This window comes from Rasamsonia byssochlamydoides (genome assembly GCF_041956645.1).
Source record: "Rasamsonia byssochlamydoides strain NRRL 3658 unplaced genomic scaffold VTN77scaffold_36, whole genome shotgun sequence".
Classification (NCBI taxonomy): domain Eukaryota; kingdom Fungi; phylum Ascomycota; class Eurotiomycetes; order Eurotiales; family Trichocomaceae; genus Rasamsonia; species Rasamsonia byssochlamydoides.
The window spans coordinates 43,329-55,359 of record NW_027192419.1 but is presented as its reverse complement, the minus strand read 5'-3'; the positions used below and the strand labels follow the sequence as shown (position 1 = coordinate 55,359).

The 12,031-nt window shown below is 51.3% G+C and overlaps 3 protein-coding genes across 3 annotated transcripts; 1 reads left to right on the top strand and 2 right to left on the bottom strand.

Annotated features, from left to right (window-relative positions):
• Positions 1-992: 992 nt before the first annotated feature.
• Positions 993-2,285, top strand: VTN77DRAFT_5000 (uncharacterized protein; the record flags this gene model as incomplete). Its single annotated transcript, XM_069421123.1, has 1 exon — positions 993-2,285. The coding sequence occupies one exon, from the start codon at positions 993-995 to the stop codon at positions 2,283-2,285; it is 1,293 nt and encodes a 430-aa protein (XP_069277182.1).
• A 1,153-nt stretch (positions 2,286-3,438) lies between these two features.
• VTN77DRAFT_4999 (uncharacterized protein) lies at positions 3,439-5,612 on the bottom strand (the record flags this gene model as incomplete). Its single annotated transcript, XM_069421119.1, has 3 exons — positions 3,439-4,556; positions 4,614-5,206; positions 5,269-5,612. 3 exons carry the CDS (start codon positions 5,610-5,612, stop codon positions 3,439-3,441), a joined length of 2,055 nt encoding a protein of 684 aa, XP_069277181.1.
• Positions 5,613-6,623: 1,011 nt separating this feature from the next.
• VTN77DRAFT_4998 (uncharacterized protein) lies at positions 6,624-9,048 on the bottom strand (the record flags this gene model as incomplete). The annotated part of the gene is made up of 6 exons (XM_069421118.1): positions 6,624-6,940; positions 6,994-7,524; positions 7,580-7,848; positions 7,907-8,344; positions 8,401-8,828; positions 8,941-9,048. The coding sequence occupies 6 exons, from the start codon at positions 9,046-9,048 to the stop codon at positions 6,624-6,626; spliced, it is 2,091 nt and encodes a 696-aa protein (XP_069277180.1).
• Positions 9,049-12,031: the final 2,983 nt, after the last annotated feature.

The following is a 12,031-nucleotide window of genomic DNA, read 5'->3' as shown; positions in this document are numbered from 1 at the left end:
GTCAATGCAGCTTGCTGTCTTTCTTTCTTTCTTTTTTTTTTTCTTTTTTTTTCTTTTCTTTTTCTTTTTATTTCTTTTTCTTTCTTTTTTTTTCTTTTTTTTTCTTTTTTTTCTTTTTTTTTCTTTTTTTTTTCTTTGCTTGGGGTTTCGCTTGCTTGGTTGATTGACATATCAATCAATCAATCAATGGTATACTATGTTACTGTTACATTTCTTTTCTCTCTCTTTCATGAGGCTTTATTTAACGAAGCCAAAGGGGACGCTAAACGATTCAAACTAGTCTGAGCCAGAAGGCTCAGAAAACAGTGAAAATACTCTACCTCATTGGTAAGTACAGACCTAGAGGCTAGTGACCACTGACCAGGGGTTTGTCCGGACATCCCCTAGACTACTACTACCTTTAGAAAGAACATCTTCGCACTAAACTTTACGTCCTTGTGACAATCATTGACTTCCTAAAAGTAAAGCAGAGGGCTTGCAAGCCCCCTCTTTTTCTCCGAGGCTAGTCAGGCTCCTATGCACGAGGGATAAGCATATTACCCCGTACTGTGCACTAACCCCCAACCCGCCCCCGCACCCCACACTGCAAGTGCTTAATGGCGATATCCCGCTATCCCGATATTCCACAGAGGATAGATAATAGTATCCTGTCCGTCGATCCGTCAATCCCCTCGATGGCTGCTCACGCTGATTCGATTCAATAGCTGCATACATACTAGTAATGGCTGTCTCGATGGCTTTTACCGTCTCACCATCCGTCATTACCTGTTGTCACGATTTTAGGCGCAAGCCAATTTATCCGATTTTCCGCACGCTGTCCATTGTCTAATGATTCTCAGGCCGTTGAACGAAATCTAGGACATCGTTTCAATGAATTAGCCTAGATTTCTCCACTTCTGCAGACATAAATATGTGTATGTATCCCCATCCCGCGATGCGACAGGAGGCTGTCCAGAGAGTCGCGTTCCTACAGCTTGGACACTGTCGCAGCCATGGCGCGAATTGTTACAGCTACAGCTACAGCAGCGCTGATCTTTCGCTTTCTTCCCCCCGTCACTGCCCAGCAGATCGGCCCTACCCCCGACGCCCACCCCCAGCTCGTGACATGGAAATGCAGTGCCACGGCCGGCTGCGTCCAGCAGGACACCTCGGTGGTGCTAGACTACCTGTTCCACCCAATCCATGAGGTCGGAAATGATGATGTCTCCTGTTACTCCGGCACGGTGAACACTTCCCTCTGTCCGAACGAAGAGGAATGCGCCCAAAACTGCGTCGTCGAGGGCGTCACCAACTACACCAGCTTCGGCGTGCAGACGGACGGTTCTTCCCTGACGCTCAACCAGTATATCTATAACGGCAACCAGCTCGTCGACGTCTCACCGCGGGTGTATCTTTTGGGTGCCGACGGGAATTATACCATGCTCCAGCTCCTCGGCCAAGAGCTGAGCTTTGACGTGGACGTCTCCAAGCTTGTCTGCGGGATGAATGGCGCCCTGTATCTCTCCGAGATGGACGCCTCAGGCGGGCGAAGCAGCTTCAACCCAGCCGGAGCGGCATATGGCTCTGGATACTGCGACGCGCAATGCGGCGTGCAGCCGTGGATCAACGGCAGCGTCAACACGGCCTCGCTGGGCGCCTGCTGCAACGAGATGGACATCTGGGAGGCGAATGCCCTATCCACAGCGCTGACGCCGCATCCGTGCGACATCTCCCATCTCTACGCTTGTTCCGGCAACGAGTGCGGCTCCAACGGCGTCTGCGACAAGCCCGGGTGCGGATTCAACCCCTACGCGGTGGGGGACCACAACTACTACGGGTACGGCATGACGGTGGACACGAGCAGGCCGTTTACAGTCGTGACGCAGTTCGTCACCGACGACAACACCACGACGGGTACACTGACGGAGATCCGGCGTTTATACGTGCAAGACGGCAATGTGATCCCGAACGCGGTGGCGCAGGGGTCTGGCGTCGACTCCATCACGACCAGCTACTGCTCGCAGGTAGACTCGTACTTTGCGCCGCTGGGCGGGTTGCAGCAGATTGGGGAGGCGCTGGGACGGGGCATGGTGCTGGTGTTCAGCATCTGGAACGATCCGGGGCAGTTCATGAACTGGCTTGACAGCGGCAACGCAGGGCCCTGCAACAGCACAGAGGGGAACCCGGCTATCATTGAAGCGCAGGATCCGGGGACGGCGGTGACGTTTTCGAACATCAAGTGGGGGGATATCGGGTCGACGTTTGAGTCGAAAGAGCGTCGCTGGGGCAGTCACAAAAGGTTTTGAGAGTGCCAGGCAGCTTTCCTGCGCAGACGCTCTGTTTCCGATATGAATACGCGTCTCTAGCTATGAATGTATGTGCATACCTGCTGCTTTCATACTCACTGGCAGGACTATATATATCAATTTGAAAACCGCGAGATAAGTACTCATAGTAGTATGTATGTACATACAACTGCTATTAAAATATCATTATAAATATTATTATTCCCTTCAGCTCTACCTAGGTCTATATTATTTTAATATTATCTCATAATATAGAAGTACTATAGACTCTATCCCTTTTTTTTTTTAACAAAAGAATAAGTCTTACCCTAAAATACTACCCCTACATCCAAAGTCTATTTATTTATTATATTTAATTATTATCAAAAGAGGTTAAATTCAATTTAATAATCCGACTTTAAAGCCTGCTGCCTCACTAGATAAAGACAAATTTACAAATTTAAGGACTCTTATAAGCTCAACGTTCTTAAAAAGGATATTAATATCCTCATTCATTAAGTATGTAGTACGCACTTTTTTTAAATGATTTCAAAGCTTTTATTTTAAATAAGGTCAATGTCTAATTTAAAATAGATATCTTTTTTTTTTTTGAGTTACTACTAGGCTAATAATATCAGGTTTATATCAAGTTATTTATTACCTACCCAGGTAGGTTCTAGGTCCTTTGTTCTTTGCTTAAAAGGGTTTCTTATAGGGTACTTACAACTCATTACAGTACTTTTAGAGGCTATTACAAAGTACTCTGTACAAAGCTACTTTAAGTACATGTAAGTAATCTAAACAGGTGCGAAAGGGTAATAATTTAAATAATTAGTATAACTTAGCTGTTATAAAGTAGATAATATATTATAATTATTATAAGAATAAATTAGGCTACCTGGCTAATAATAGGTAGAATATAGAGTAGAATCTAAGAGAATAGATTACTTACTTACTTAGAAACCTATCCTAAAGGTATTCTTGTCATAATCATGGTTGAGACGGAATCACTCGCAATTACAAGTATCGGTCGATTCATGGAATGATATCTGGTTTATATTGGTCAATTTTTTTTTTCTCTCGTCTCTCGTCTATCATATCATGACATGACTGTGTACTGCACTGCATGCGTGCATACTCAGGTATATATACGTGATACGACTATCGTCTCAATTTACAGCTTCGACTCCTTCGGACAGCATGAGGCTTCAGATGTAGAAGCTTCACCGTACAGCACACTCTGATTAACCGCCTGCGTACTCTGCGGCACATCCAGCGCCGGATTCCACTCGAAGAAATCCGCCGGCTTCAGCGACACCGTCAGCGTCTCGACCGGCATGACGGGAAAATCCTCCACGCGCGGATTGTGCGTCATCCCGAACGTGTGCCACACGACGATGTCCTGGTCGCGCACGTCCTCGTTGCGCGCCGCATAGTCGGCTAACCCGTCTGTCTCCTGCAGGGACTGGTTCGCCCATTTCCCGCCTGCCCACAGGTCGCCGTCCCGGTGGCGCGTTACCCAGATGTGGTGCTCGGCGAAGCGGGCGCGCTTGCGCACGACGGAGTTCGCGCCTGCGAGGATCAGCTGCGAGGGTAGCGGCGCGAGCTTGTAGCCTACGGGGTTGCCGGAGATCCGGTTGAGGCGCTTCTCGTTCACGATCTTGAACACGCGGTTCTTCTCGGGAGCTGCGTCGGCGAATCCCGACTTCTCGAACGGTGTTTTCACCAGTTTCCACGCGTTGCCGAAGGGGTTTTCTTCATCTGTCTCGGGAAGCGGTATCGAGTCTTCCTGGATGAGCGTGTTCTGGTTGCCGTCGATCATCGGGTCGATGCGTAGGCAGAACAGGTGCTGGTGGTTCTGCGCCAGAACTCCCGGGGCAACGACGTTCCCCCATGGACTGCGTTTGCCGGCGTCGATCAGCGCGGTCGATACGATCCCAGTGGCCCTCGTCTCGAGTTCGACGGTCCCGCTCTGTTGGAACAGCCAGGCGAAGATATACTCGTAGTTGCCGACGGTGATGATCGTCTGAACCACCAATGTTCGTGCTCGGGTGATGGCTGCAACCCCTGTTCGGATGTTCGTGTGCTTCCATCCCACACCAGAGTCCTGCTCGTGCAGGCAGATGACGTTGGGCGCCTCGACAGGTTGCCCTTTGGGATCGTTCAACCATCCGTTGAAGTACTTGATGACGCCTAGGCAGTCGCAGCCGAGGCCAAGATTGTTTGCACAGTTCCCTGCACCAGAATCGCCGAAGTCAAATGCTTGCTTTCGATGGTACGGCGTCCGTGGGTCTAAGAAATCAGCATGATATAAGCAAAGACAAACATCACAACTGTACTCCTACTCACCGCCATAAGGAACCGTCATCTCACTCACGCTGAGACGATAGAACACTTTCCTGCCATCATATCTCACATCGTGAATTGTCAGTCCTTCCCGGTAGTTGAAGCCCACTCGGAACCGCCATTTCTGCCACTGGACGAGGTTCTCGTCGGTGACCGTGAAACTGGGCCCTTCCGGCTGAACGACCCGCAGAGGCTTCAAATCCGGTCGCGTTGGTCCCTTAAGCAGATCCGGGTGATATTCATTCTCAACACAATGCGCCAGAGCTGCCTCCGGGGCGGTGTTGTGCTTCAGCCCGTCCTCAGCACCCCCGGTCGCCAGCGTGTCGAATCGCACGACTCTGTCCTCAAACAGATCATAGACAGGCGACAAGGGAATCGGAAACGCATACTGGTTGCTGTCGGGATGGTTGTGAGGAGCACGGGCGTACAACAGCGCTTGGATATATTTGTGAGTGTCGACGGTCGAATACCGGTCGGCGCAGTAGGGCCAGGTGTCACACTGGATGACCACGTCGTCAGGGAGGTGGAACTTCTTCACAGCCTCCACGACCGCAGGGTCTGTCAGGATCCTTTCTGACGCACGTCTTAGTTCCTCTCTACAAGCAAGCATTTAGTAGACGTTTCCCCAGATGCCACCGGAATTGCCAGCCATACACACCTGTCAAAAGAGCAATGCTGCCCCTTCTTGGGCGTCCTCAACTCCAGCTCCGTCCCCGAATCCAGACTGACGATGATCTCGAAGAACTCGCGAGGATTGCCCAGCTCATGGTAGATCACGCCCGCCAACCGCGGGACAAACGGCCTCTGCGCGGCCGGCACGCCGTCGCTCTCGGCATCGAGGTAGGGCATCAACAGCGCCTTGGGCGGGTCATACAGGTAGATGTGCTTGAAATAGATCTCGTAGGACGGGCCATTCTTCTCTTGCAGAATACGCGTCACGATCTGCGACGCTCGTCGGATCTCCGACGGGGTGATGTTGTGGAGAGGGTGAGGTCGGGCCATCGCCTAGGTAAGTATTTTTTTTTCAAGGGAAATAATTATCTAGAATGGGGAAAAAAAAAAGACAACACGAGATAGAGCCCTTGTGTATGTCTCTTGTCTCTGCTCTCTCTCCTGTTCCACTAGGCAGGCAGGTACTATACAACTAGTCAGATTCACCTGGATTGTACAGTAGACACGTGGGAGATATCTGTGTTTCCCTACCTTGTGAGGTTACCAACCCAAGGCACTGCTCGCCTTGTGTAAATAGATGTTTGCAGACACAAGAATGCACCCGTCGTGGTCGGGGAAAGCCCGCGTTTTGTAAGATGATGATTATGATTATTTAACAGATAAGCTACCTCATGTCACTCCAAAGCGATGTATAAAGGCGGGGGAAGATTTGCCGGTCGCATGGACCTGCCTGATGCAGCAAAGATAGAAGTTAGTTGGTCTGGGCTCCAAAATGGCGATTGCGCGCTTATCGATGATGATTGGCGAGATGCCTTCTGCTTATCAACAATCTAAACTAAAACCTGTCATCAACTCAGCAGGGTTCATTTACCTGCATTTTCATTTCAATAACTATACGCTATTGTCAGGAGACATGAAGAATCATGAATGTGGTCTGAAGACCGTATTGCCTACTATCAGTGACATATAGAAATTATATAGAAAAAGAAGCCATAAACAAACAGCACGTGGCAGGGAGATCATCTGGCCGTGACGATAGTTCAAAAATACAACATGGGATATAACTACATGACGGTCGTAAAATAAAAAAAAATGAGGATATTCCAAAGACGCCTGCGCTATGTCCAGCCCGAAAGACAGCAGCCGCCAGTTAAAAACCAGTTGATATCGTAGATGAAATGCCCAAAAAAAAAAGAAAATGAAGAATGAAAGAAAAAAAAAGAAAAAAGAAAAAAAAGGAAGAGAAAAAAAAAGGTAAATGAAAAGAAGAAAAAGTAAAAGTAAAGAAAAACCCTCTTGCAACACTTTTAAGTCGTTAGGATTCCGAGCCACTGCAACTGCTCACGCAATGCCCTGCGTTTCCAGACCCTGCACCGCAGGGTACGTGTAAGGAAAGTCCACCAGCCCATCGAGAAGCCAGTTCAGCGGGTCAAAGACCTCGTAATTTGGCTCCATGAAGCCGCTGATTGCGCTCGGAAGGCTGCCAACTCCGCCGTTCGAAGCAGACATTCCGAGACCCTGCGGCAAAGGCGGAGGCGGCGCCAGACTGGGATCGCCGCCAGCAACACCCGGCGTCGACGATGAGGTCTGTACGACTGTAATAGACGATGCAGATGAGTCGGCATTGGAATCCGGATCCGTCGGGTTCTTCAGAGAGGCTGCATGACACAGTCAGAAACCAGGGCGTGAAAGAGAATTGGATCGAACCTACCCTCGATATTGCGGCCCTTGGCCTGAGCATCTTCCCTCCACCGCCAGACTGAGTCATATACTAGCGACATACTCATACGACATCGCACCTTCAGCTGCAACGAGTCATCCACCTCAGCCGCAGTTGCCGGTCGCTGCGTCGGAGTGCCACCGAGCCGCCACATCTGCGCGAGGACCTCGGCTAGCCGTTCGGGGAGGTCGTTGTTTGACACCGAGATACCCCGAATCGCCCAGATGGTCCGGTTGAAGAGACTCTTGCTGTACTCCAGGTCGATGTGTGCGGCAAAGAAGCTCTTACACAGCTTCAACAGAGTGAACCCTCCCGCCACCATCATCTGAACAATGTAGTATGGTGTGTAAGAGAGCACTGGGCCGACAGAGGTCTCCAGATTCAATGCCGCTTCGAGATAGGTGGTCGTGGCTGAGTGCAAGGCCAGAAGACGCTCACGATAGTCCTTCGCGGACGGATCGTCAAAGAAGGCAGACAGGTGAAGGTGGAGATGGGCGGCATGGAGATAAAGATCCGTGATTGCTAGACAAGAGTTTAGCAAAATAAAAAAAAAAGGGAGAGAGAGAGAGAGGCCTACCGTCGTTCTCCGACCGGCGTTGATCTTCCAAATCATTGAAATCTCTCGACAAGAGAGAGATCAACGTTGACCTCTCCTTGTCATCGGACAATCCAACGGGGTCTCGACGATTGTTATAGAGCGTCTTGGTGACCTTGTCGCAAAACTTTTCGATTTGCAACCTCGCCCTGATGTCTTGTGGCAGTTTGAAGTTGGGGTCCACGGTTTCACTCGCGCAAAGTGTCCAGTCGTACAGAGTCGAAGGAGGCTGCCCGTAACCGGTTGCAACCCTTGCAAGAAGTCAGTGCCCAATCAAGGACAAGAGTAAGGGAGCAGAAGAAGAGATACCTTTGGGCGACGATATTGCAAACAGCCCACGTCCTGACTTTGTCTCTCAACTCGGATTCGATCAGTTCTACCCGGAACTTGGTGAAGTCTTGCGTGTGCGACGGTCGATGAAGGCCCAGCTGCATGGCCACTTGGACCATGATCCCACATAGCATGAAGGTCGGATCGGTGGAAGTGCTACTGGTCGGGAACGGCCAGGTGCACAGCAGGCAGAGCGCCTTCACCACGTGGAAACTCTGTGGTATATCGGCCAGTGTGCTCCAGACCAGCCTGGTCACTGGACCGGCCAGCGAATTCAACAGATTCGGATCGGTCTGGTAGCGCCGAGCACCAACGCTGATAATCATCCAGAATAGGAGCGGCGAGGAGGAGTAGTAGTCGTCTGGGGATGTGTCACGATCCAGGAACGGCAAGAACGGATGATAGAAGGTGAAAAAGCTGACTGTGTCAGTCTTGCTAGGCCTTTGAGAATGACAAGGATGACAACCACCTACAGGCTGAACAATTCCGTCACCCGGTCTGACGCAACCAGAACGTCCTCGATCCTCTTGAATTGATGACCGCCATTCCTCATATAGTTCGATCCGTCGAATCCTGACCGCAGATCCAGCAACGATGCGACCGCCTCGTGGGAGCCCATGTACTGGTCGGCAGACATCCCCGAGGGAGTCTGATACAGTCCTTGCCCGTTGCTCATGGGTGTGGAGACGTCTTGCTTTCCGGCGACTTGAGATTTCAGAGATGCGTTGGCCGCATTGACACTGGCAATCTGCTTCCTCAACTCGATAATCTCCCGTTCCATCTCTGCGTTCCGGCTCCGCTTTCCGATCCGCTTGAAGTTGGACTCGATCTTGCATTCGAGCTTGAGGCGGCGACAACGCGAGCATGACGTGAAGGGATCTTGAATAACATCGCATCGAAGCTGGCAATGGCATCAGTCAGCACTATTATTCTGCCGGCAGTTCTACCGGGAGCCACAAAAGGTCCAGCAGAACCAGCACACTGAGGCGCATGAGTCATAGCTTTGAACTCACCTTCTGCTGCCGACATTCATTGCAGGCCCGTTTCACGGGTTGTCTTTTCTTCTCCTCCTGCGGTTCGCCTTCCTCGGCGTCCTCCATGCTCCCTGGCGAGCTGTCCATGCCTGACCCGGCGGCATTTCGCTTCTTCCCAGCGGCCTGCGCGCCCGGCGCGGTCGCTGTGGTGGCCGTAGCCACAGGGGGAGGATTGACTCCTGTTTTTATCGGACTGGTAACAGGAGTCGCATTGTGAGATCCTGACGGCCCCTGACTTCCCCCCGGGGCCCCTCCCCCTCCGATGCCGCTCGTCACCCCGTGCGCCGCCACGGTGGATGACCTGCGGCTTCGCGCAGGCGATCAAACGTTGGTCGAGAGAAAAACTGGGCCGCTACGTGAATGGAAGGAGCACGTGTCCCTTGCGTCCGATTTCGCGATGGCGAGCTAAGCAATCAGCCAGCCGTGCTTGCTGGTCTGCAGCTTCCTTTCCAGATTTTTTTTTCTTAATTTCTCTTTCTCGGATGGTCGCGTGCTTGCTGGACCCCTCAGATTAATTCGAGAAGCAAAGGCATCGAGTGGGGTTTCCGATCTCGGGCGGACGGCATCAGGTGACTGCAGATGACTCATCCTGGGTCCTATCGGCCGGTAGCTCATGTGCCAAGACAGTCACGTGGTACAGTCTATTCTCACCTGATACAAAGCTGCAAATGCTGCAAACATGATAACTCAATTGCTGGACTGGTTACATTATACCTGGAAGCGATGGATTCCACCCATGGCTTGCAGAACCGTGGATGCGACAGTTGAACTTTGTTATCGTAACCAAAACTACAATTCACCAGCATTGGAAGATTCAGACTGGAGGGCAACCACATCATTATCATCTTGTTGTCAAATCCTCCAAGGAATGAACTGATATGTCACTCAGCCCGTTTCACATGGTCGTACAGGAACATAGTCTTATTTAGGCCTCCCACATGGCATGTTCGGTCATCAGCAGTAAGGTTGCATAAGGATTGATACCTGGCATCGTAACAATTACCTGAAATCAGCCAACAGATCAGGCCACCAGCTGATTAATGGCTGTTGTCAAAAACAAAGCCATCCATGGGGCAATATCCTGCAAACACTTATCTGTCAAATCTGCGATTTGCATTCTGGAAATAGTGCCAAGTCTTGGGTTCGATACGAGGAGATCTCCTGTCCTGTCCTTATCGACAAGATGAAGCAATAGACCGGCACCTGGCAGCAGGGCTGTGCTAATTACGGCAGGCGCTAATTATCCCCGCAACAGATGGGTCACGCTTCAACTGACCTGCATTGCCCCACGATGCGATGCCCCGTGCTTGTTGATCATTCTGTATCATTAATTGATTGACACGAGGTGAAATTGGACAGAAGTCTGTCAGCCTTACACAGCCACCGCCCATCACTGTCGATACGCTAACCCTGCCTACAGGCTACAACCCCAGCCGCTGAGCCTCCTTGCTACCTAGGCACCTAGGTATGTTGGCTGCTTCGTCCGCCAGTCTGGTGCTCGCTATTTCTGTTATACATCACCTGGCGTCGCCTCACTCGCTATATATCATGAATCTTATGTCTTCATTTCTGCATTTGGCCCCCGCCCCGAGGAGGTGGCAGTTCCTTATTTGAGCATTGTTTACCTGAGCCGCATTTTCAGAAGATAGAACCATACATATAAATATCGGTCTGTCATCGGCATCTGCAGTGAATTCCACATTGCAGTTCTTTTTTTTTCCTTCATGCGTTAAGCCACCAGATTGTAATGTACTGTACAGGATGGCGATTGAAGATTCCAAAAACGAGTCGGCCAAAAGGGATGAAGAAGGCGCAAAGTCCACGCCTCCTGGGTCTCCTCCAGACTCTCCACCCCCATACGATGAACAAGCCCAGCAACTCCCTCAAATCCCTCCTCTCAATCTCACAGATCCAGGGTCTCCGACGACATCCACCGTTTCGAGAGACCAGTGTATTGCGCACCTGAAGCTCCTGGCAGCGTTCGCGGACCTGCGGGACGCCATCTCGAGTAATGACGGTCTGTTCGGCATTTACGATTCGCAGGCAGATAAATTCGCATCCCCGCAGGACAAGTCTCGTGCTCTCGCCCGTATCAGAGAGAAACGGTGGGCGGTATACACCGCCAGGGCCGTCGATCGCTTCACGGCCTGGTGGACGACCTGTGTGCCGGCATGGGGCAATCCGCCCACCTTGCGAGATCTCAGCGACCCCAGCTATGCTAGCATCACCAGACCCAGCCATCGCATCGTATGGAAGCGAGACAAAATGCCCCCTTTGGGTGAGTGACCTTGTAGTCGACTCTTTCATTCTCTGGTTGATTATCTGATGTTGTTGTTGTTGTTGTTGTTGTTGTTGTTGTTGTTTGCAGACGTGGTGATGGTCTGGCACGCATACATGCTCAATCCGCGAGCATTCCTCGAAGACTGTATCCGTCATGCCAAAATGACCTTTTGGGCCGCTGGCCTCCCTTGGCACATTCTCGACGCATGTATCGACAACCAGTCTTTCGAATATCGGCCAGGAGACGCGGCCCAGGAGGACTTTGCGACGTCCGTGGGTCGATCCTGGGACAATCTGGACGATCTGCCCGAAAAGCTCCTGGAGTGTCCGCGGTGCCAGAAGTCCTTCTCGGTCCCCTGGACACAGGGGGAGATGGGTTCCAATCTGGACACGGCGTTCGAGTCTGCAACTGGCTACGCGGACAAGAACTTGCAATGCTTCTGCTCCCATTGTTCGTACTTCATCGACCACCACAAACTCCGAGTTGTCAAGTTCCGGAAGGATCTGGAAGCGCTTCTCCAAGCCGACCGGCCGATGCCAGGGACTCTCTACAACGTCAGGGGCGTCCCTGACTCCAGCACCAGCCTTCGCCTCCAGCAGGGGTTTCCCAACCGCTTGGTCAAGGCGGCCTCGCAGCAATTGCTCCTTGCCACCGATCCGCTACTGGAGGGAGGAGTGAGCGATATGCTGAGTCTCCGTAACAATCTGGAATCACAGATCAATGACAGAAAAGTGTTGAGGCAAGCGAACGGGGTAGCATCCAGACCGCTTCCGGGGGAGAAGATCGCGT